Source organism: Hirundo rustica, chromosome 19 (assembly GCF_015227805.2).
Source record: "Hirundo rustica isolate bHirRus1 chromosome 19, bHirRus1.pri.v3, whole genome shotgun sequence".
In the NCBI taxonomy this organism is placed as follows: Eukaryota; Metazoa; Chordata; class Aves; order Passeriformes; family Hirundinidae; genus Hirundo; species Hirundo rustica.
The window spans coordinates 3596123-3622356 of NC_053468.1; the positions used below are offsets into that span (position 1 = coordinate 3596123).

The window sequence follows — 26234 nt, forward strand, 5'->3', positions numbered from 1 at the left end:
CTTATCCTGTCTGGTCTTGAAAAACTCCATGGATGGAGACTATTTAACTTCAATTTCCACTACCTGTGAGGAGACAGCTACACGGCAGTGGACTGTAAGCTCTTGCACTTTACTGCAGAGAAATAACATTAATTAGGATGTAAAATATCATAGAAGACTGCCTGAAGCACATGCTAATCAATGTGTAGTTTCAACCAGTACTAACTTGGGACAAGTTAACTCCTTTTTACATTATTCCATTTGGTTGATGCTTGTCCAACCTCCCCCCCAACATTCTTAGTCATAGAATTAGACATTTAATCTGTGTTAAAGATGCCTTTGGGAGGCTCTTACCTTCATTCAGTTGAACTCTGATGACCTCATCAGGATTTTTTCTGCAAGTTCTTTGGCTCTTCCTAAACCAAAAATGACTTTTTTTTTGTCTGATTAGAAGAACGTAACGGTGAAATCAAACTTGGAGGCAGGAACTCAGGCAGCCACAGGCAAACATTAAAATGGCAGGATGTCGTAGCAGATAAATTGGCTTCAAGATGAATTTGTGAGGTGGAATCTAATGACCCTCAAGAGATGGCTGAGATTTTGCCAAAATCCTTTGAGCAGCAAGCTCTTTGGAAGGTACATTTTCCAATAAAAGCTTAAAAATCAAACAGGAAACTTTCACTAGGGACTGTCAGACATTCAGCTGAGCGTGCAGCTGCTCAGCATTAGCAAACATGAGGAACGCTTTATAGATTCTGTTAAGATATCATGCTACAAACTGCTTCCACCAGTGTTGAGCACACATCAAAATCACCACAGGCACCAGGATCTACTGCTGATTCTGAGCAGTGGCGTTTGTGAAAGCTGACAAAGTGACGATGAGAAAACCCCCAGAACGGCCTGGGTGAAGGAAGCCGAGGTGCTGGGGGAGACAGAGACCTCAGGAATGCAAAAATATCTGGAAGTGTAGAATTGGCTTTCAGCAGGAGCTTTGGTGACTTCAGGAATTTGTTTCATAGGTCAGTAGAGCTTTAAAATTCCAGGGTTTAGCGGCTGATCACTGATTTGTTTAGACAGGGATTTCCATAGGCTTCATTATGTTCCCCATACCACTCAGTAGAGACATTTTGCACACTCTGAGAGTCAAATTAATTACCCTGATAGATGCAAAACTTGGTTTCATTACCTGTCTTTGAAAGAGAACCAATATTGCCCACTGCAGACAGCGTATCTGGCTCCATGACCAAGGCAATACTCAAAGCAAGATGCACAGAGAGTCAACATGACACAGAGACAGACATCCATGTGTGTGACACAGAGGAGACACAAAAGCCCAAAGTGACTTAATTAAATACACGTCTGAACACTTCCTCCTGGAACTACAGCTGTTTGGATTCTGGGGTTCTAATTTAAAAAGGAGTATTTGCAGTTCAGGTTTCTTATATCAAAGAGCTGATAATGTTGCTTATAGATGGAAGATAAATATTCCAGTTTGCAAATTAGCAGGTCATCTTCTATTCATTTGAAGTACTATCAAATATATCTTAAAAGCCAAAATAATACAGAGGGGAAGCTATGAAAATATGATTCCCCACCCTCGTATAGGAACCATGCTTTCAACAAGAGAAATTTCATTAAGAACAAATTAGGAATGGAAACAGAGCCCAGAACCTTAAGTACTGTCTGGTAATCATTTTGTCTGAGTACATAGTCTGTAACAGCTTTTCTTTGCATCCACTTGGGACTCTGCTAATGAAACTGGAGCCTAAAAACATTCCTTTATTTTCTGAAAAGAAGTTTTTCTGTTTCTTCAATCCAGGCATTCTGATCCATCCACCTCCAGAAAAAAGCTCTCCCATGTTTTTAGCCCCATCTACAGTACAGCTGCTGTGGAAACTCCTAAATGGAAAACTGTGAGCAAATAAGTGCAGTGTAGAGCTGGACTGTTACTTCACCTGCAAGAAATGACACAATTTACCCTGTTCCTGTGGCCATTCTGTGAATGGCCATGAATTTACTAGGAGAGAGATTAGAAAGCAAAATCTAGAGGAGTAAAATTAATTTGACACGTATTTCTGATGAACAGATGACTGCTTGTGTTACTTTGTCTTTCTTCATTGACTTCCCTCAGGTTAAGAACTTCTCTTCTGGAATATCTGTACCCAACCACTCCTTCCATAGATGCACAGAGTTATAAAGGCATCACCATATTGAGAGCAAAGCTATCAGAGGATATTGACAATTGTTACTACGTCACATTTGCTGATTAAAACCTTCATGGCTTAGTTGACAGAACTAGATTGCCGAAAAGAAAAAGAAGAGAAACACCTTAGAGTAAGAGACGACAAAATCGGCCAGAAGAGTTACAAACAGACGAGGAGCACATCCAAGCCAGCGAGTAGTTACTGACAAAGCACTGTTTACATGCGTGTTAGCAGGCACACAGATCGAGTCTTGGCCTTGGTAAATGGTAAACAACCAACCTGCTGCTGCCCTTCACTTCATCCAGCTCCTTCTGCAGCCTGGCACTCTTCTCCTCCTCCTCCTGCAGCTTCCTCTTCACCACGCGGAGCTCCTGCTGAGCTTCACACTTAATGTCATTGGCTACAACCACTGCAGTCTGCAGGTCAGCCTGGAAACGCCTCCACTCCTCTGTGTCCTCCTGGAAAGAGCAATTAGAACCCCAAATTGCTGTAAAAACACACCCACTCAAGCTGAGCACTTAGTTCTTGAGCTCTATTGCAGTGATCACAATCAGGATTTCCCCACGATTTTGAGGTAGTGCTGGGTCAAACTGAACACTTGCCTCTTTATACTACAAAAAATATTGCCAAAGAAACTCATGCTAAGCTTTCCACTCCAGTATTGCCAAAAAGTCCAAAGTGAAGAGAATGAAGACTTTAAGGGTGCAGAAAGAATTTCTGCTCTTGCTCTAGGAAAACAATGCCAGTATCGCAACAAAAGCTCAGCTTAGCTTTGTCTTGGAGCTTAAACCTTACCTTCATCTGCTTAGTCAGAGCCTTCAGCTGCCTCTCTGTATCCTGTTTTTGTTCTTCCAGCTTCATTGCTTTACCTAGGAATGGTAAAAAACGTGAAAAGATTATTAAACACATAAGGGCAACAGTGAAAGTGAGAATGGGAGGGCAGAGCAGCTGATTGGGTTTTGCTTCTGGTAATGCCACTAAAACAGACTAAACTGAATTAAGACACTGCCAGTAATCGGGAATGAAACCAACAGGACATCTCAAACATCTCTAAAATACGTCATTATTTTCAGGTACTAAACCAGAGTGAAATTTAACCAATCCCAGGTGGATTCCCTCACTCAGCACACACATCCCGAGGGATCACTGACGTGTGGAACAGCCACCGGTTCCACCAGGTGGCAGCTCCCCACCCACAGCAACCTCGACTTCACTGCTCTTCCCTAAAAGACTTGAATCTCTTTGCGCTAAAAACTCTTTAATAGAAGTCCAGTAATTCTAATTTCTGGAACGGGCAATACTTCCTTCACTGAAGAATGAGGCTTGGAGACTTTCTCTAATGTTCCATCTATAGAAATCTCTGTTAAAACAGCACTTTTATGAACAGCATGAACAGAAGGGAATATCCAAAACTGGAATATTTGTAAAGGACAGACCTCCTCCTGCCTGTTGCAGCCCTAACTGAGCTCCCCAAATAAGTTCATTTAAATCCTTTTTTCCAGCTCCACCTACTTTCTAGGTCACTGATGAGCTGGTTATTGTGGAGTTTTATAGCACGATGTTGTTCCACCTGGTCTTCCAACTCGAAAATGGTCTCTTTCAGGTTTTTGATATCTGCTTCGTTCTCTGATGTCTTCTCCTGCAGCTTCTGGCTGGTTCTGCTCAGTTGCTCAGCCTGTCGGTCACACACCTCCTTCAGCTGACCATACTCGTTCTCAGCCTGGGAGGGAGGAAAAAAGCTGCAAGTTTGTCCTTATTTCTTAGGAGATCTCACCCATTAGAGACTTTACTGGGCACCTCCTGGATTTAAGCATTGTGCACACCCAGTTTCAATGAAAACGAGAGTCTCAGGAAGCAGAGACAAGCGATTAATGTCAGTTTCCTCTCCTGGCAGTAAAGATAATACAAGATGCTGCAAAGCAAATGAAATTTCCTATATGACAGCCACAATTCCAAACCAACCTCTGCAGTTAATGAAGGGAGAAGAATTATATTCCCAAAAAGCTCCACATTTATTTCTCTAGCACATTATGAAAGTGATATCACTGCCTTAGGGCCAGGCTGATGATCAGTTCATCCACATTAACAATTTGCTGCTTTTACCATGTGCATATTCAATGGCCTGTGAAAACACACACAGCAGAGCCAGCTACTGCAGATAAGTGTATTTCTGGATGTGGGACATCTGGAATTACTGAAGGGGGAATCTGCTGCACTTCAGTTTGTTGGCTCAGCACACTGATCAATGCTTCCAGGTTTGAGGGGAGCTCTCTGACTGTGAACACGTTATGGAAAAGGTGCAGGCTGCCAATTCAGTGAGCAGCACTGGCACAGCCTCACTGCAGGGCAGCCCTACAGAAGCCTGTGGTCTTCTTTGGGTGTCACAAATAGCCAATGATTCAAAACAGCTTAATTTGAGGGAAGGGAAGAGTAAAAAGAGGGAAATCTGTGGTTTCCAAACCAAGCAATAAAAAGTTTGGTATAGAGTCTGAGCACTCAGCAGTTTTTCATTTATTCTTCATGAACTGCAGCTCCAGAAAGCACTTGGGAGCTTCCTCTACTAACTCCATTTGCTGTGGTCACCTATTTTAGCTGAAAGGACATCTGGATTTTCTAAATCACTCAAACCATGGAGGTGCTTTTTGGCAATGCTCTCTTCCTCTGCAGCCAATTTTATCATTCTTCTCATGCTCCCTTCCCCATACAGGAAAGGCTGCACACTCTCACTCCTGCAGCACTGGGACATAATCACTGCTTGTGCTTTATTAACACTTGTTGAATGATGGCTCACGCTGCAGCTCCTCTGAGCAGCCAGGATCACACAGAAAACAGGGACAGTAACTTGCTTATGCTTGTTTGGAGCAAAGCTATGAACTCACAAATGAGGTAAATTGTTCCAAAATATTCTTTTTTCTGTTACTTTACCTATCCCAAAGCAGAGCATTTATTTTTTTTTTGTAAAAATATTTATGAAAATTATCTCATCTGGAGCTTGACTTGTGCATCATCAGCCATGTGAGTATTAACTCACGTCCTTGTGTTCTCATGACCAATGACACCCATACTTCACTGCTAATTAATCCTGATTCATTATTCAGAATTTAATATTCACAGCTAACTATTCATGCCCTTCTCTTCATCTCATTATCAAGTGGTTTACACTATTTGTTCACATCATATCAAAGTAATTTTTTATTGATCTGCTCTTTGCTCCAATTCTAATAGATACAATTCTATTTACTAAAAGAGTAAGTCCTACAGATAGTGTTAGGAAAAAATAGTTATGAATTTATGAATATAGATATGCTAATAGTTATTTCTGAGAAAATATGGGTATAGCAGCAGAAACTGAGACAGTATCATACAATCCCAGCTTCTATTCAGAGCTAATCATGCAATTTAAATCCTGGAGACTTACAATCCATGGCTCAGTAACAATGTAAAGACCAACCTATTTATGAAAGGACAGAAACAACCACTTTATTTTAGAGCTGTTACTGTTTTACCTTAGAGAGCAGGCCCTGAATGTGCTTCAGTTCGCTGTTTGCCTTCAGCAGCTCTTGTTTCAGCTCAGTGCAAGAGGCTTCTAACTGAGCCTTTTCTGCATGGGCTACTTTGAGCATCTCCTGCACCTCGGAGTTGTCAGAGGTGCAGCCCATCACGTTCATTTCTGCAGCCTTTTGCTTCTCATTCTCCAGCTGAGTTTTGAGAGAGCCGTTCTCGATTTTCAGACCTTCCAAGGCAATTTTACAGTCCTCCAGACTTTTTGTCACTGTGCTGTTACTCTGCTGTTCCACTTCCAGAAGTTTAAGCAGCTTCTCATTTTCTTCTCTCAGGCCTTTTATCACCTGCTGGGCATCCTGATGCTCCCTTTCTAAGCTTCGCAAGCTGCTGGTTAACTGCTGCTGAATGTTGAGCAGCTTCTCTCTTTCAAATTGTGCTTTTTCCAGAACTTCTGCACATTTCTGTTCCAGTTCGAGGACCTTCCCCTCTTGAGCTTCGTTCTTGGATCTCTCTTGGAGGAGAGTCATGAGCTTCTCATTTTCCTGGCTCAGCTGCTCGGCTCTATCTCTGTGCTGACGGAAGGAAGTCTCCAGGAGAGCTTTCTCCTCCACCAGCTTCTCATTTTCTGTTGTCAGCTCCTGCACCATTTGCTGCTGATCTGACAGCTCCTGCAAAGTGGCCTGCAGCTCTTCTGCTGTGCTGTGGTGATTCTCCTCCATCTTTTGTATTCTCTCTGTAAGAGATGCAACAGAGAGGTCGCTGATGTTGTTCGGAGAACTTCCTGCAGTGGAGCACTTGGAGCCTTTGAGGTGGTTGCTGCTGGCGGATGCTGGCCTGGAAGGCACATCTGCTATGTGCTCAAAGTCGGATGCATCGGGTGACAGGGAGGCTTTGGTGACATCGCTGCTGGAAGAACCGGAATTGCGCAGGGCACCCCCGTTCACGTGCTGCCTGCGCTCCTCCGCTTCAGCCCTCGACACACTCTTGGACGGGCTTCCAAAACTCGACTCTTGGGTAGTTGGGGTTGGGAGGCTGCTGTCGCCTCCACTGCTCGTGGTTGTGTCTGAGAGAGGGGAGTTCTCCAGATAAAGCAATTTCTCTTTCAAAGCACGGTTTTCTTCTCCCAGGCTAGCAAGCTCTTTTTGGAAAGTCCTGTTTTTCTCCTGAAGGGTCCTTATTAATGGATCTATGTCAACAGGTGATACCGTTTCTAAGTTTTGGTTGGAAGCACCCATTCCTTCAGCGTTGAGCGACCCTTTCTCTTTGCATTTCTTCAACTCACAACGAAGTTTGGTGATTTCCGAATCTTTTGTCTTTGCCTCTGCCAGGAGTTCTTTAACCTGAGATTCCAGAACGGCCTTGTCACCAGCTTCATTCTCTTGCTTGGACTTGCTGGTGGGGCGCACGTGTTTGGTAGGAGTTGGTGCACCAGAAGAGGTGGGGCTGGGCTGTGTTTTCCTGGTGTTGGCTTGACCACGCAGCACAGCTCTCTCCCTGGACACGGATGAGGACAATTCCCGGGGTGCTGGGATCCCTGTGCGCTTCGCAGCCGAAACTGTTCCTTGAGGAACAAGGGATGAAGGAAATTTGAGTTAGTTCGTGAAGAAAACAAGTTTCACAACAACAATGCTGCAGCCTAAAGCAGTCCTGGCAAAAAACACCTGAGTGTTTGAATAGGTTTAGTCATGGCTGACTGTGTGGACTCATGTTTCAAAGGCTTGTATTATTCTGCATTTCCTCCTTTCCCATCCCCTGCAAAGCAACACAGCCTGGTAAACTTTCTCTCAGTGTAATAATATAATAGGTAAATGCTGCAATACATGAGCTACAACCCCCTATTAATTATACTGATGTAATAAAATAAAGACATTAATTACTTGAAAGTAAAAGTTCTTCAAACTGCTTTGTAAAATGCTGGCTCCAATCCTAATAATGTTCAGTAACTTAAGAAAAGATATTGTCTTTGAAAATAACGTATTTTTATCACACACAAAACTATTTGCGTTATACTCTATTTAAGCAGATCATCACAAAAGAAGGACTGAAACATTTATGCCGAGCACAGATTCAGTGAAATATAAAACTCTTCTGGCACTTCCAACACTAAGACAATTGTATTGCTGCAGCTTCTTGCAGAGATGGATGAGAGATTTTCCATGTGCTAAATTCCCACCCCCTTACGGAAGAACAGCAAAAGGAGCTTAGAGAGTTGATGCTGTTCTGTTTGGTTGTTGGTTGGGTTTTTTCCCCACCAACCAACAATGCAAAGCATTATGTGATTACAAAGGAAATGAAGTTTATGAGTTGTTGAATTTCATCTTTCAAAGCTCTCTTGAAATACAGGACCCCGGGCACTGAAGAAGCAGTAAGCGACCATGGAACTTCCATGAACCACGGAAGTTGGAACAAGCTGGTTAAAGAAAAGAAGCTGGTTAAAGAAAAAGTACAACATGGCACTGCAAGTGACAACACTGTGAATTTAAGAAAATCCTCCTCAAAATTCAGAACCTTATTCAAAAGGAAAAGCCCTAAATTACAGGGCCATAAAGCGTGGGGATAGGGCACAATGAGGAGATGTTGTCCAATGAAGCCACATAAACAGGATGCAAGAGCGAGTTACGCAAACAGAAAGGGCTAGCGAGCCAGTGTTTGCAATAAAAACAACTTCCAGAAGGACTCTGGGGGGAAATCCTAGAACGAATTCCATCTCCCCACATTCAGGAGGCTCTTTGCCGACACACATGTGCAGCATTCACAGGAAATCAAAGAGCATTAAGAGCAAAGGGGAGCAGCCTCCCTGCCTTAGACGCAACCTCATAACACTCCCACAGCTCTCTGGCGGTGCAGGGCACGGAAGGGTTAACATTAACACCACCCCGTTTGCTCAGCATCTCTTTTGAAGAATGCACTGGGTTTATAAAGCCCACACAAACAGGAGCCCCTCCTCCTCCCCCCCCAACACACACACTCTGCAGCAGCACAATAAACACCCCGAGACAAAGAGCAGCTGAAGAAAAGCCCCCTGAACCCAGCGCAGCGCTGGCAGGAGAGCACAGAGAGCCTCTGTCATGGCAGGGGCACGGTGAGGCCAGAGACAAAGGCTCCAGTGTTTTTGGGAAGAGATACAGGGACAGCCAGGCCCACACAGCTTCATTCAGTCACCTACAGCTGGAGGGGACAGCGCAGCTCCGGGATCTCCGGTGGAAAGCACCACAAAAGAAGAGATGGGAATTCTCCTTGTCAGAGCCGGAGGATCATGGATCTTCCCATTCCCAACACAAGTGCCAGGATCTGGCACCCGTAAAACGTACCCGGAGTGAGCTCAGCACATGAGCAAAGCTCGTGGTGTCCATGCAGCCAACACCAGGAGGTGAAGGGTGGGAGGAAAATGGAAAGGACCGTGATGTGATGTGACTTCCAGCAGAGAAATCCCAACTCAGCACAGCCCCTCCTGCTCAGAGAGAAGCACAGGTGAACCCCAGGTGGGAAAGCACTTGAGCGCATCCTGACCATGGAGCAGGATGAGTGTCCAGCACACAGCAGTTTTCACACAAGCTGTAACCATACTACCAGAGGTAAAATCATTACAAATGATCAGAGATGTTCTTGAATGGAGCCGAAGGGTGATTTAAAGCCTTATGTATGTCCTGGGCTTTTATTCGATCTGAAAGGGTTTTCTACCTTCACACAAAATTTTATGACAAAAGCAAGTGCTCTTAAAAACATTTTTAGTGCCCAAACCAGTTCAATAACATGACTGTCAACCGGTCAGTACATGACTAAGCTGTATTCTATAAATAGTGGGTGGTATTCTGTACATTGCAAGAAATAATGAGGCAATTACACATTAGTACAAATTGCTTGGCACTAAGGAAGCCACCTTTTCCTAGGAGATATGCTGCACTAGTAGTGATGTCAGCATATTTCTAATCACCACCAGATGACAACTGCAACACCATCCTGAGCAATGGAAGACATATACATAAGAATAACAATTAATGATATTTAACTGGGATTATCTGTACTCCACCAGTTTGCCAACCAGTGCAAGCTTTGAGTTTACTCAGTGTGCCTCGTGTTTTGCAAGACTCCACGCTCTGCTGACTTGTTCTGTCATAAATCACAAAGCATTTGCTATCCATCAATAACCATTAACCAACCTGGTTTTTTTCACAATGTAGAGACTTGCATATTTTCCTCACTCCGCTCCCCACAAGCACCACACGATACTAAAAAGTCACAAGGAGCCAACAAAAAAAAAAGTTCTAAGCATATATGTTGATCACAAAACACCAAGTATAAACACTACTTTAAAGTCTATTTTATGGGCAACCCCCCTCTGAATGACCTTGGAATTGAGCAGTGTGGTGGTTGGCAGTGACTGCCAGAGCCACAGCCCCAGGCTCCATGGGCAGGTCCCCCCTGTGACCCGATTAACCAGCCCCGGTCTGGTGAGGGACTGAGGGAGGCTCCGGACACCCACCTGCCTCCCAGGCTGCTGCATCCAACCCTGACTCGTGCTGCTGCTCTCAGTGGCTGCAACCATGCAGAACTTCACTGCCTGGCAGCACTGCTGGTTTTGAGCAGGGGAGGGAAAAACAACTGAACCTCAGTGGAGGTCACCTCACCACTGTGTTCCTCACCTGGGTGCCCAGGAAAAGCTTCTCCGTTTTCAGCTGTTCTTTTTAGGTGTGATGTATTAAACCATAACAATAGATAGAACTTATAATTCTCCAAGTGCTTTAAAATTAACAGCTATTTAACTCAAATCCTCTGAAACACATAATTGAGTTCAAGTTACAGGACAGGGAAGCAGAGAGAAATGAAACACCTCACCCAAGGTCACACTAAATCAGGACTAGGACCAGGGCTCATACCCTGCCGTGCAGCTTTCCATGCACCACTTGCTGCCAGGGAGCATCCCCTGACTTCCCACTGGTGTCAAAAGCCAAAGTATCATTTTAATGAGATAAAAGTTGGCCCCAATGATCTTTTGACACTTTAATCCCCTTTTCAACACAATTACAACGTTTCTCACAGAAGCATGAGGATTACTCCTCAGTTTTTCCACATTATTATCTATTTCTGATCGGAGCTCTCAGCACCTTCCACAGAGACATCCATAACCAGGAGAAAACGGACTATGGAATGGAGGAAAACATTTCCCAATCCTCCAAGGTAAAACACACAGGATTGCAGTTCAGAAGTAACATCCAGGCAGCACAGCCAATGTAATTACAGTGGTACCAGGGTAAGGGGAAATAGGAGGCAAACATTTTACCAGTCACAGAGGGACACGTGTGACCTTATGAAATGAAGATTCAATACACTTCTCTGCTTTTACATTCCATGTGCTCTGAGATAGCACATATCACTGCAGTAAAGCACCAGCCCTGAATTTACATTTATTTTACTTGACCCTTAATTATATTAACAGTTCAAACACCTGCTTCCCCAGCCCCAGAGCAGAGGAATAATCTCACTTGGGAAGTGACAACATCTGACTACATAAACACCTTTGAAAGTGTTCTAATTTCTGCCTTGAATCTATTTTTTAGAACTGGAGTCAATAAAAAATTATTTGCCTCTGGCCTTTGTCCCATTTGTGTCCCACAACCTGCCCTTTTCTTAATCCTTCCCTCCATCAACATATTAATAACCCAAAGGTTAATGCCATGGCCTTCTGCTGTTCCACAGTGGAGTTAACAGGGAATGTTCCATTTATTCCTCAATTTTAACCCTGTCATTTCTTAAGCAAACAACAATAAAAACACATTTTCTCCTTCCACATATTCAAAATTCCATGTCAGTAATTCACTGTTCCATAGTTTCAGTATGTACACAGAGCCCATGGCTGTAATTTAAGCACTGATCACCGAGTCATCTCACAAAGCATTTCAGTCATGTAAGACTAAAGCATGGAGACAGATGCAGCTTTGGTGTGATGTTTTTAAACAATGGATACCTTATTTGAATTGCAAGAGCAGGATAACTAACAGGAAATAAAAGAAAGCTATTCATAGCACTTTGCAATGTTCGAGTCATGCATTTCAGAAAGGCAAACTGTTGCCTGCAGACAAGTTTGTCCTCTCACGAGGGATGTTACAGCTCTCTCATTCCAGCTCCTGCTCTTGCAACAGATCAGCAATTTCACTGTCCCGTGTCTGTCATCCCTAAATTCATCTCAGAAGGGACAGTGCAACAAGAGACTGCAAAGAGAAATTAACGACTAACTCACAGCCCCTCTGGCAACAGAAGACCGGGGTTCTTCTGTCATTCTGGAATCCTGTTCTCACATGCCAGGATGCTTTAATAAAATTTCCCATCTGAACAGAACTCCTGAGCCTCAGATACAGAAGTGGTTCCTTGAGGGAAAGGTCAGTATAACTCAAGTGGGCTGGAAGCATTTAGCACCATGGCTAAGTAAAGCGAATATTAACAGCCCACGCTTTTACAGCAAATAAAAAGAATTATTAAACCACCCCACGCAATTTTACTGTGCTCTAGCACTTGTGGTTTAGCTGAAATATGTCCTTTTTATCAATCCTGGCTTTCAGCTCATCCTCTGGCTGTGACTTCAGTAGATCCTGGACTTGAGAGCACTTCCTGAGGCTTTGCCAGGATGTGCTGAGGATCCAGAGCAGCACCAGGAACACACAGTGACAGCCAGGCAAGGACCCTGTGCTCAGCCTTGCCAGGGAAAGGTCCTGGCACCACCACTTTTAGTTTCTCAATAAAACAAACCTGGGTCGCAGGAGTATCTTAATTTCATCTGGTTTATGATACCAAAATACAGCTGTCTAGTGCTATTTCAGATGACCTTTAAGTATATTTAAAATACCTTCACTGCACTCAAAGATTTGGCAGCACCTGTAGGAGACTTGTCCTTTGCTCCAGAAGCAGACAGAGCAACTGGGATGGCTGAAGACACTTGAAGTGCCTGGAGACATTGAATTGAACAGTCAGACTTTCCTCAGAGGTTTACAAACCGATGTTAGAAGGCCGGTAACAGCAGCTTTTTTGTGCTACATTCAGAATTCCTCCAGTACCCAAGCACTCCTTAGCTGATTTCCAGCTCCACAACGAACAATTTAACACAAAGGATTAATATAGGATTCATGATATCATCGATGTGAATTTAGTCACAGCCAAGTCACAAAAGCTGGCATTAGCTTGGAGTCACCACACTCTTCGGTGACTCGCTGTGATAAAGCAGCACATGTTACAGGGAGCCTGGACATGTTTTCTGACTTCTTTTGTCAACTCAGAGTAAAATTTTCAAGAACCTAATTAACTTGGTGTTGAAAATCCATTTTTTCAAAAGCACATAAGCCACTAAGAGCTCAAAGCTTAACTGAAAGCCCAGGGGACTTGGCAGATCCCTTTCACCCTGTTCCAGCATTGATCCTGAGATTGATACTGAGACTGATTAAGAGTCAGCGAGGGATGTCCTTTGGGAAATGGTGACTGTAGAGCACAGAGGAAGGATTGCTGTACACTTGACTCCTTTAAAGTACCTTTTCATTAATTGGTTTCAGCACACATCTGTTTTATTGGAACGTCCTATTTTCTCCTGCCTCCCCCACCTCCTTTGTTTAAAGCAAATGAAAGGGTTAAAAAACAACTTCCCTGCTGACCAGAGATCTTCTGATATCCTAATTTACAGGAAACACACTGACATATTTCACAGTGGCATGAGGAAAAGCAAACACTGAGAAGCAGGGCAGATATAACAGCAGCCCTTACCTGCACTGCTGGGCTACCTCATACAAAACCTAGAGAGAAAAAATCCCTGCACATTCTGCACACTGCTTAATGCCCCTGTCCTTAAACCTGTGGGAATGGTAGGACAGCTTGCCAACAAATACTGATGGGATGCACACAATTAAATCAAGCCATGAGGAAGATTTTAATCCGTCCTGAGAGCTTCTTGGGAGCCGAAACGTGAGTGGGACTGGACACAAAAAGGCTGGATTTTCAAAGAAGTGCAGGTGACAAGAGACACCACACGGCACCTATTTTCAAAACTGCTCGAGCTGTTTAGAACTTCATATTCGAGAGTGAAATGGCTGAAACTTCTGTTCCACCACTGGCTTAGGCAAAAGTCAGGATAAAGAATGACACTATTGTACTGTGGCAAAGTATCACGGCTTGATCTGCTTGGTACACAAAGGGAATGAGATGAACGGGATCGCTGTCAGCATTCTTCCATGACAACAGCACTGAATACTCCTCTGAATAATCCTCACAAACTCAGAGGAGCACACCGTTTTCCATCCCTTTTAGGGTTGTCCTACAGAAAGGCAATGCTCTCTGCTACCTGGTCTTTGTGCAGCAGCAAACAAAGCAAAGCAAGGCTTGGCCAGTCGTGGTTCTCCCGAATTAATCAGTCTGTTTGCAGAGTGTTAGTCATGGAGCCAACACCTTCACAGGTCAGCAACTCCTTGGGAAGGTTCACTTGTACTCCACCTAGCTTCTAAAAAAAAGACAAGGAGATGGGTCCAGAACAACAAATGTGGTTTTCATAATCCAGCACTAATTACATAGAGAAGCTTCTGCTCCAATAGGGCCTTTTACTCACTTAGCAAACACAGACTAAGAGTAATTAAAACATTAACTTTTTTTCAGAATCATTTTAATGGCCTGGTGGACTGTCTGGCCTCCCTGATTGCATTGTCTGTGGAAAAGGCACAATATGCAACAGGAGGAAAGAGCTAAAGGGCTTAATGTAGAGATTTTGATCTATGTAATCATCGTGGAGAGTGTAGGAAAGCGACTCAGGTACTGATACTTGAGATGGAGGATAAGAATAAGAGACCAAAGAGAAATAAAAATGGTATTAACAAAGTATTAGGGAACAACAGATGACTGTACTGAAAAAGCTACACTAGCATAGAAAAAGAAAAAAGCAGCAATAAGCATCTTGATCTGAGTAATTTCTAATTTAAGACTACAAAGACCCCTGACATTTGAGCTGAACACTTGGTAAAGGTTGGCTGATTTTTTTTAGTAAGAAATATATGAGTCTGGAGATCTGGAGTGCAAAAAGCACATAAAAAAGGCAGTTTTGGTAACTTAAAGACTAAGTCATGACAAAACTACTTGTCAGTGGTTTAAATCTGCAGATGAAGTATTGGTAGGAAATTCTTTTCAAGGGTGGCCACCAGAAGAGACTCTCCCACGGCAGGAATGTAACCCAGTAGTAGAGACGACATTATAGTTGAAGCATCCCCACTTAGTTCAAATTTTAGCATCTAAACAAGTACTCAGAACCCAGAAAAGACCCCAGTAAGTTTTATGGTGGTTTAAAAAGAGAAAGATGTCTGCTGGACAATTAAGGAATGATCACACACATTTCCTTTTCACTTGATCAATAACTCTGTCATCTTGTCTGTGCACAGAAAGTCACATTTAACTCTCCCAGAAAAGTGTTAAAATGAAAATAGAACAAGATAACTCTAGTCAGTATCTGGTGGTTCCAAGCTCGGCACAGCCACAAGAACTGAATTTCAAGTTCACTTTGTCACAGCTCAATTCAATCACAGTGGAAACAAGGTAGCATTCAGAAGGTAAATGAGAGGAGATCTGATCAAAACCCAGTTCACAAAGCCTCATTGTGAATTTCAGCTGACTTTCTCTGCTCTTTATGGGTCTTGTTCACAGACAATTCCACTCTGAATAACAGCAAGAGTAGTTAAAATCTCTTTACCCTGAGATTTGCCTGTCCCCACACGAAAGAGTCCTCTGAACATTTCTGATGCTGTTTACTTGGGTTTCCTGAAAGTTTTTAAACTGAAAATGAAAACTCAAGCCTGGACATCCCTGTTTTGAGTAAAATTTTAAACACAGAAGTATAAAAGCAGAGCAGGCTCTACCATAAGCGGCAACTTTTGCTGCCAAATCTCAGGACCAAAAACACATCAGCAAAGCGAATTGCTTGAGCTGAGAGACAAGAACCATGCTCTGTGCATGCCCAGTCTTTGCTCCCACAAATCCAAACTTCCCTCTCCAATCCGCTCAAGAGTCAAAGAGCACCCAAGGGGTTGCACTGTTCCATAAGGCTCTGGCACCAAGAGAATCACGAGGTGCCACCCCCAAAATGAGGGACACAAACCCCATGGAATCACCACTGTTGCCAGCATTGGCGCAGGTCACGAGTGGGACTCGATCCCTGAGCTGCTTTGGATTTCTGGAGTACCCAGCAACCTGGCATAACAAACACTGAGCCATCCAAAGCAAATGTTCAGGGAAACTCTATATCCTACACTTGCTGGAATATCCCTATGGTAAACTCAACACTACTTTTTTTGGAACTGTTAATACCGCTGGGCCTGCCAAAAACTTTAGTCACCTCCAAGTTTTACCCCTTGTCTACCCCCCACAAAAGAATGACAAAAATTTTCAATGTGTAGCGTTCTCAAAATTAATGCGGTGAAAGTTATAGAACTAGAGAATTCTCCCTTTTTCAAAAGAAGTACCCCTATACTTGCTGGTTTTAATGCAAATTTATAATTTCCACAACCATCACAGCTCATTGTTAAAAAAAGACATAATTTTTATATTCCTTAAGGGGGTGTTTACTTGTGACATCAGCACACCAAAATTATTGGGATTTCTGTGCATTATTGACATTTCCTGATTTTGTTTGTTCTGGAAGATTTTCTGCCTATGCACCTGTAAAAACAAGACAGGATCAGGTATAATCATCTCATACCCACAGTTAAATCAATTTTAAGCCAAACTATTCTGGTGGTTTTTTTAGACAACAACAGTTACAAAAAAATCCATGAACATAATTTTTTTTTCTGTGAAGAGGGACAAAATCACTGCTGTTTCACTGGTATGAAGAATTTTTTGTTTGATCTGGTTGGTAAGCCTGGAGTTTCCTTTGTTTTCCTACCTGTTAGATCTGAGGCTTCTGCTTTCCAGAAGGTTTTTAGCAACTGCTGTGGGGAACATCCTTGGAGTTAATAACACATCCCCCAGAACGTGCTGCTCAGAAAAAGCAGGGATGTGCTTCAAGATAAAGCAGAGAAATAATCTGTCAACCCCTATGGCTGTACTAGGAATATTCCTGCGGTAAATGACCATCAGTTACACTAAGAATCCCAGTGTTTTCCTTGATTCTAACTTGTAGACCAGGAGATAATTCTCCTCAGCTCAGAAAGCAGCGTCCCAGCTAATCTAGCCCAGAAGTCCTTCACTCAGCCATTGCTGGGTTAACAGTGCTGATAAAACAGCTGTAACTTCCATTTCTGGAAAATACAATTATAATGCATAAAATACCAGTGCTGAGTGTTTTGAGAAGTACAGGAAATTAGAAAGCAAACAAAACTAACCAACCCTAAATCTAACCACACCAGCTCACTTAACAGTGGCTGTCAGGAGATGTGCTCCTCCATGCAGTGGTTGTCACAACTGAATGTGATCTGTGGCTCAAGTTAATGAAGGAGTTTCCTAAAACCTTCTGGTCCAAGAATCCAAATGGAGGGAACAGAAAGAACCCTGCTCCTTTCAGACAAGTCAGGTGTGGATCACTCCTCTAACCATCAAAATCTGACATCTCTCCACAAGCACAAAGGATAACCGAACAGACTATAATAGGGGAAATGCTTAATATCTGATGTTTTCACAATTAGCAGGATAATTTACCCAACCTGTTTAACTATCCAGGAGGCCATGGTATGGATCGAATCATGGAACTGATACAGATACCTGCATGGGGCTTTATCACCCTCCTGCCTTCTTTGTAAAGGTGGATCCTGTTCTAATTCCTTGTCATTCCCATTGAGGTAGCAGAGCCACCACAGAGGGAAAGCAGCAGAAAATGCCTCTCTGGGCACTGCTGTGGAGTGCTTTGTGTCAGGAATCCATGATCCCAGGCCTCCAGTTCAGGAATGCTGCCCCACACTTGGCCAAAAGACCAGCACTGACCGAGCCAAAAGAACTTCTTTCCTCATGAACTCCCAAACCCTGTTCGTCCAGAAAGACAGGGGGAAAGGGATCAAAAATGGAAACATGAAAGGAGGTTCTTCTTCCCTCCCTAAAAGGGCAGAACTTAAAAGCTAGAAGCTTTTTTTTTTTCTTTAATTGTTTGCTTAATGCTTAATAACCAGATTGCATTGCACGGGTGTTACAACTGCTTTTTGTTTACTGAAGTGTGATGGCCACATAATAAACCCAGTTTTATTACCATTTCCAGCCTGCTTCTGTGGGGGGGTGCAGAAAGGACTCCAATTTAGTCTCCGCAGCTCATCCAAAGCTTTAGAGCTCAGCCCAGCACAGAGCTAAGGGAGCTGGAACAGCCAGTACTGGGAACCAGGCTGAAATCATCGGAACTATCAACACAGGATGAGACACATCAGGAAAAGAAATGAGACAGAAGGGGAGAGGAGAAAGCTCATAACATAATGAGATGTTTATCTATAAAACACTGCCCACTTCAAAGGAGGAAGAGCTTCAACTCCTTGGTTTAAAAAGAAAAAAAAAGAGCTTTTAATTAAAAGATCAGTCAAAGATTTTCCACAGACAAGCAGCCTCAAAGAAACTATGCGTGGAGGAGGCTGAGAGTAATTCTTAACGTGATCAGTCCATTCTTCAAACTCTACAGGGTTTTATGAAAGCATTTCTCAAGATCTAGAAGATAAGGATTGTGGGAATATCCTCAGCCCCTCAAAGAGGGGCTCTTCCCTTCTGACACCTCCACCCTCATCAGCTTTTGCTCTGGAAAAATACAGTCACAGCTCTGTGCCTCCCACCTCGTGGCAAAATAAATTGTAATCCTAGGACCCATGGCTTCGGGTTAAGCAAATTTACTGCCATGGACTTCAGGAGGCCTGACTTGAAATATTTCTGTGCATTGCTCTAGTCAGCTGAAAACAGGCTGTACTGAAAACACAGCCTTCCATTAGGCAAAGGTTTAAAAGCCTTTGAAGGTTTAACTGAATTGCAGCACTTTTCTGGAACACTCTTTCCATTCAAGGAATGTTTCCAGATGGGGATGGACATGACACCACCACTTTATCCTCTCCCAGCATTACAGCCAACACTACATGCTCTGGGGAACAAGGCTTTGAACCACTTTCCCTTTAGTCACAGAATTTTTTAATGCTTTTTCTTTTCTGAAAAAAACCCAGGGTTTTGACAATTTAGCCTTAAATAAGAAAAATGCAACACGTTCTCTACAGGCTGCAATTTAGCAAGTATTTCGCATTATTGCAGATAGACGACACCAGAGCTATTGCACTCTGGAGGAGCTTTCAGAGCAGGGAATACCAGTCCTGGAATGACTCCTGTTCATGGAATCTCATCCCCACTTACCAGCTGTTAATTATGACTAATGAACCTCATGCTAAGTTGGTTCTGCTCTGCACAAGCACAGGGAATTACCTTTGTTTTATTTCAGGAATCATAAGCATTTTTTTCTATGAGAGTAAGAATTCAGTTCTGCTTTTGAAGGTCTTTCCCATATTGCAGAGAACTCGGCTCCTGCCAACAAATTTATCATTATCCACACCCTTGTGGAAACAACTCCTATAAAAGGGATTATATGAGCATAATTATTTGGTATCATATCACAAGGATTTCCACATCTTCAGTATAAATGCTGCAATAGCAAAATGCAGAAGACCTTTGGCGTGTGAAAAGTAGAAAATATCCTCCAGATGCAGGGAAGAAGCCACCTTTGCATTCTACATATTTCAGACTGATTAAAACAGATTTCTATTGTTAGTACAGGATGGGGCTTCTTAATTCAGTTGGGGAGGAAAGAAAAGTCATCCAACATAAGTAAAATGCGTCAGAGGATTAACTGCACCCTGTCCCTAAAGCCATTTTCATTCCATACATTAATGAATATGATTTCATTGAAGTTGCTGGTAAAATTCTTACTTGCCTGAGTAGCGATGATTTTTAACACTTACCACCAAAGCATCCCTCAAGACAGGAATGTGAGAGCAAACTAACTCTGCTCATGGGATATGGACACATTTGCTTTGCTCCTAACAGTTTTCCTAAGCAACCTGAACAAATTCCAACCAAGATACAAAGCCTACAGAGCTCGTAACAAATGGAAAAATATATGTCCCTGTTTTAGCCAACACATCTCCTACACATGCTCAGAACGGAACCCTGCAAACTGGGCTTTCCCAAGAGTGCATTTTTCCTGTGATGAATACCAAATTTGTCTGTAAGAACTTCAAATGTAAATTTTGCTGCTGATAAAAATATAGAGCTTGCTAGCTGTGTGCTCCAGAGCCTGATGAAAAGGGCAGGAAGCTGCGGCTCTGATGTAATTTATAGCCTGAGAGAACCGACCGATGATCACACAGCACACAAGGGCAGAGTGCTCTGCCTCAGAACATGCAATCCATATCTATTGATGCTTGTGGAAAAACATTTCATGAAATATAATAGATGGAACATTCCAAAGAGATCTGTGAACACATGCCTGCTTTGGATTATAGGAAGAAAAAAGCTGATGCATGGAAAATCTAGCAGTGTCTACACAATCATCAGAGATCTCAGTTTCAGGTCATATTCAATCATCATGCTCAAATTGCTTGGAGATTCAGAATGGGAAAGTATTAGAAAATAATGAAAATATCAAATATTTATCCATCTTCTAGTGTCAGTCTGTGAGAGTCACAGAAAAATCAGATTAAGTTCTCCTCAAGCAATGCGGTACAAATGAAATCAGAGAAGTACTCTTGCCTCAGTTTTAAAATCTCATGCTGTTTTGAAAGCTACATTCCCTGCGGAAATCAGATTTTATGAAGAGTAAATTAGTAAAATTGGGGAGGAATTGAAAAGAGAAAAAAAAATATAGATTACTTTGCTGAAATACTGGTAGAAGGTCCAGAACATGGGACTGCTTCCAAATAAACTCCTCAGTACCTCCAGGGCTCTGGCAGCTTTCAGTGGGAAGACCAAGGGGCAATACTTGCTCAAATTTCTTTGGCCAGCTTTACAACTTCAAGATATTGAGGAGCTAAACACAGCCCAAACAAAAAGAAGCAAGCTTCTCTTTCTCCAAGGCCAGTATTATTCCCTTCTTTTTCCACCCTTTTCCCTCTTTCAAATCATTAAATGCTGTGTCAGAACCAACACAATCACAAACATCCCCTGGCTGTTTCCTTGTCACTCTGCAGCTGTCAAGCACATTAACTAAACTAGTGGAACAATCCTCAAGAAAATTAGCTTTTACATTTACTATCATGTTAGATCTACCACTGGTAGGTCCTAAAACACCACCAGCACTGGGGTGAAAGCACAGTCCAGAGCTCTGGACCCACAGGACAAGTTCTTGCTGACCAGCTCATTCAGCAGGATTCCCAGAAGCTCCCTGCCTTCATCCAAAAATGGCTTTGTTTTGCTGATGGAAATTAATCTCACACAAAATGCATAAACCACATCCTGCTGCCTGCCATGCCCTAGAAGTTGTTCTTGTAAAAGCTGTCATCCTGCCCATGGAGAAAGCACTCCCACTCAGCACATCCTCCCAGCCAGGATAGAAAACTGCTGGGAAGGCCCTGTAGTGTAGGAGATCTTATTGATGATCTTTTCCTTTAATTTAGTATTCATTAGCCTTTCAACTTGGAATCAGGGGACCTCAGATTATCATTTAAGCTGCCTCAGATAATTCCAGAGGTAAGTTACTCACAGGCATGACTAAATTCCTCTAGGAGCTCAGTCCAGACTCTGACAGTGTCTGGCTGTTCCTGTTTCACTGGCCTGGGAGCAGAGGAGACACTGCCACTGACTGATGTGTTTGTCAGTCCTGAAATGATTTAATCATGTCAGTCCCTCAAGTCACCTCACGAGACCAATCAACAGAGCTGGCCCTCACTGGTCTTGGAAGAAAAGCTTAAGTAAAAATTACTCTCCAGGGGAAAATAAACTTCTTCAATACCAGTTTAATCAGCAGTGTGTTACTACTCTGAAAAATGAGAGCATTTCTAAACCCCCCATGCAAGAAGGACTTGGGGGAGGAAGAGGTGACTAAGGAATTAAACTATCCAGTGGAGAGCAAACTGTGGTTTGTTGGCTCCACTGGGAACAAAAGGTCTATGGCTCGCTGCCCGAGCTCCAAGAGGACATGACTTGCTGTCGGTATTTCCATGAAAGCTGTTATGTGATTCATTAGCTTTGCTGGCCCCTCTCTCCTCCCTCCCTTCCCCCCACACCATCATTAAACTCATCTGGTCTCTTGAGCTCTTGCTTGGCAGAAATGGTGTTCTGACATCCAACAAAGTTAAAATGAACGTCTCCCACGTTTGGGAGAAAGGGAGAGAGAGGCAGATGAGGGAGACTAAAGAGAGCACCCAGAAAAGCACCCTGACTACACACCCTGAAATGACAAGAACGTGTATTTCTACAACAGCATTTATCTCCAAAGTCTCCTATGTTTCACACTGAAAAATCCCTTCCTCAAACTCAAACAAAGCCACCCCTGGGCCAGGACAAAACAGACATAAGAAAACAGATCAATACTGACTCAGTGCATGCACTGACACTTGATATTCTCATCCAAGCCATGTAAGCATGTTTTACAAATAAACACAATCCCAAAAAAAGCCTAACCCTTGGATAACCTCACCCGTCACCTTGTTCCAACACGAGAAGTTAACATTTCCCATTCAAGCGATTCTTTCACGAAAGTTTTTGTGGGTATTAAGTCATTTTTTCCCACCTCTTCCCAAAGATATTCATCATCCATCACCTGCAGATGTTTAGAGGATAAACAACCCCCCCATCACCGTGTCAACCAGTGTCAGTGCTCCTCTTCAGAGCTAACAGGAGGCCTCCCCGTTTCCAAGGCAAACTATGTTTGAAAGGCTTTCTCCCAATAAACACAGTGCACTGGATAACTCTGGATTCTTCTATACAACTCCCAGGAAATGTTCCAGCTATTCCACAGGTGCTCCGGCCTCTGTTTGTAGGCACTGTTTCCTTTAGTGTGGGTAGCCAGTTTCAAAAGCAGAAAACTAATTCTGCTGACAAACTGCTGCAAAGTTCACTCACCTTTCACGTAATTTTCTGTACTACTTTTCATTCTAAAACCTCCACTGGTTTTAAAAATATGAATATTCAGAGTACTGGGGTATAGCAGGAAAACCAACTACCCGCAAGGAGCGGAGTTTTGGCAAAGAAGTGATGCAAACCTGGGTTACACACCACAAAGTTCCCACAAATTATTGTAAAAGCTGTTTAAAGTAAGTTCTAAATTAGAAGCTAGGAAGAGCCCATAGAATTTAATGTTATTACAAGTAATCCTCTCAAATCCTTGTTAGACCCTCTTACACTCTTAGGAAGATGGAGATTAATTTGAGATGATACTGGGCTGTTAGTCTTCTGTTCAAAACATTCCCATCAGACAGCAGCAGTGGATTTCTTTCCTTTGTCTTCTCTCCACAGTCCCTTGCTCGGTCAGTCCCCGTTCTTCAATTCTCCCGTATTAATGTGCTAACTTTCAACTGCTCAGCTTGGAGGCAATAATTTCCTTCCTGCTCCTGGACAGCACTGACCAGCCCACACAGAATTTACACTTAATAGGAAAATGCATTAAAGTACATAACACTCTCTTAAATATGTGAAAATAAGCATTTTACTTGAAATAATAACCTGTATCATAACAGGATCAGATTTTTAAAGACTTCAGTGCCCACAGACATCAAGAGGAGGAACAAAGCTGCCCCCAGCACCCCCAGATGGTAAGTTTGGGGTGAAAGACTTAGAGATGAGCCATAAGATGTTCATAAAGTTCCCTAAGAAGGAAGACAAACAAGATGACCCTGAATGTCGTGCTCAGGGAAACAGGTCAAATTGGTTGTCTGTCACTAAAGCTGGCTCATGAGCTAGATCAATAAATCAACCCATTCCTGGGGTTTAGCTTAGTAATTCCAAAACACAAGCTCAGAAGTACCAGAGTAGTTCAAGATGTTCCTGAATGAGAGCTGAATGAAGTTCACTCAAGCAGAAACAAAACTCAGAGATACTATGAGGTATCACAATCTGATGTGAGAAGCAGGTTTTTGCACTCTAGCTGTCAAAAACACAGACTCTTGAGTTACAATGCCAGAGCTCTCACACACAATAATGAATATGTTGTCAGAATTATTTTTTTTTCTTTTTTGTCATCAGGACTCTTTTCCACCATTAAACATCGGTGTTTTGAACACATAGTTTAATACAAAACACTGGGTTGTAGTCCTACTCATACCTTCAGAACAGTGAGGACTTTCAAACAAGACCCAGTACAGCCTACACTTAAAAACAGAATAGTTTAAAAACTGCTTAGGTGCAACAGAAGTATAACTCTTTCCTCTTCAATAAAAAAATAAATCAAGAGAAAACAAAGGATGAAAGAGATTTTTCAAGCCCACAAGGGGTCTGCACACTCGTTTATCATCTGTGTTAACAGCAATAAGCTGTTCAAATGGTCCTGCAAAATCAGAGCCTGCTTGCTCTGATCAGAAGTCGGCAGTGAATCTCGCAGGGCCATTACCCAGCTCTCCCTTAATTTATTATCAGTACCACCCCTCCTAAATGACACGCGTTCAGCTCCAGCAAAACTTCGCCGGCTGGCAGTGGCCAGCAGATTTCAGGGGCTGGGGATGTAGGCAGCCATACTCTCCAGCCTAAAGTTTCACTTTCCCTTAGGGCAGCATTTCTTCTGGTGACTGGATACTGGCAGCTTTTGTGTTCTTCATTAGGCCGGTGATTAACATAGTGCTAGAGAGTTCTCACTACACCTCACTGCTGTTCCAGCACTCGCTGGCACATCTGTTGTGAGATCCCTGAGCAGCAATGCAGCCCTGGCTAACAATACCAGAGATCAGGTATTGTATTTGCTCTTCAAACAATACCTACATATCTACCCGAAGTCATAGAAACCCCTGATCAAGCAGTAACAACTTTAATGGGATTTTTGTGAATGAAATTCCCATGGCAACAGCAAGAAACAGAGTGCCAGGAAATACAACCGATTGTGGTTTTATGTGTGTTAGAGGGCTCTAAATTAGGAAAGAAACTGAGAAATAAGCAGGAAAAATTAATGGACCTACGGGGCTTCCCCCCTCATTCAGCATTTGAGAAACAAGCAAAACACATCAGAAGGCAAGCAAAGCAGCACTACGGCATCAGGAACAAATTAGCAGCCGTACTGGTGTACGGTGCAGACATTTGGCACACGGGGAAATGCGATCTACCTGATAGCAGCTCTCAGCTTTCTATGAAATCTGCTCCTGATTAACATGCAGAGCACTACACTTCTGAAAGGACAATGGTGGGAGACCTTCCACAAAGGCATCATTTTAAATTCTAAGGCCTGGAAAATTTCAGGCCTCAGGCCACGAACAATGGTGAAGACTAACACAGCCAAGCTGCAGATCCTGACAAGTTTTATGTACATCACTACATCGGCTTTGTAACTTTTTTAGCTGCATCATGCAGACTATGGAAAAAAAAATAAAAAAATCTGTCAGCGAACAGGGTCCCTCCCTTGCAGGCATTCTGTTCCAAAGGATTCCTTTCAGAAAAGCTCCCCTAAGGACGGTGCTGTGATCTCAGGTACGGAACGGCAAATAAAGCGCATTTACAAGGCAAACAGCAGCAGTGTCCCCAGCAGGCTGGAAGCCACCAGCATTGGCTGTGACACCAGCCCCGTGCCGGCTCAGCGGGAGCCCCCGAGAACAAAACGCCATCCCCGCGGCGCCGCCGCCCCCGCCGCCCGCACACACCTTGCTCGTGCTCCTCCGCTCTGCCCGGCTGGTTGCCCATCTCCTCCGGCCGCCCGGCTCCTCCCGAGCTCCCTCAGGCCGCCGGAGCCCCGCTCATGCCCGGAGCCAGCGCGGAGCCGCCTCTCCCTCCGGCCCGGCTCAGCAGCTCCGGCGGGGAGCGGCACGCACCCCTCAGCGGCTGGCGGCCGAGCCGCGCTGCGGCCCCCGCCGAGGCGGCTGCGGCGCCGCCTCCTCCCTCATCCCAGCCCCGCTGCCGGCCGGGCTGGGCACGGAGCGAGCGGGGCAGCGCCGGGGGACACCCAGCGGCCGCCGCGGGAGCTGCAGCGCTCCGGCAGGGCCGCGGGCTCCGAGAGGGAGCGATGCTCCGGCACCGCCTTGAGCCGAGCTTCCCTGCCCCGGAACAGCCGCGGCGGACGGGGGGAATAGCAGAGAGCCCGTTCCGGGCGGTACACCAGGGTATTTCTAAGCAAAACGCTGAAACGCGGCTGGGGGCGAAGGAAGGCGGGGGGATCCTCAGCAGAAACCTGAGCAGCCAGATGCCTCCAAAGCAAAAACAACATTCATTTTCCCCCAGTTCCACCACCCGAAGCATGCTTACCACGGAGCCAACAGACCTTGCCCACAGATCTAACTACGCTGCTGAGCACAGCACTGACATGTCTGGGCAAGGGCAGCTCGTAACCGTCACAAAAATGAGGGGAAATGCTCAGCAGCTCGTGAAAACATAGATACCCAAAGGATGCTGAAATGGAGACTGGACGCCTCTGAAAACCTGACCGTGAGTGTGAGCGTGAGCCCTTTCTGACAA

The 26234-nt window shown here is 43.8% G+C and overlaps 1 protein-coding gene across 10 annotated transcripts in view; it reads right to left on the reverse strand.

Annotated features, from left to right (window-relative positions):
- The window catches only part of SPECC1 (sperm antigen with calponin homology and coiled-coil domains 1), a 92912-nt gene that overhangs the window by 34896 nt on the left and 31782 nt on the right, over positions 1-26234 (reverse strand). For 9 of the 10 annotated variants that reach the window (XM_040082879.1, XM_040082884.1, XM_040082880.2 and 6 more), the window contains 4 exons: positions 5690-7248; positions 3696-3903; positions 2979-3052; positions 2463-2641 (listed from right to left, as the gene is read on the reverse strand). In XM_040082879.1, the coding sequence (XP_039938813.1) occupies positions 2463-2641; positions 2979-3052; positions 3696-3903; positions 5690-7248 (2020 nt within the window). Of the gene's footprint in view, positions 1-2462; positions 2642-2978; positions 3053-3695; positions 3904-5689; positions 7249-25426; positions 25579-26234 lie in introns of those variants that run through there. The other variant, XM_040082885.2, reaches the window with a different exon arrangement.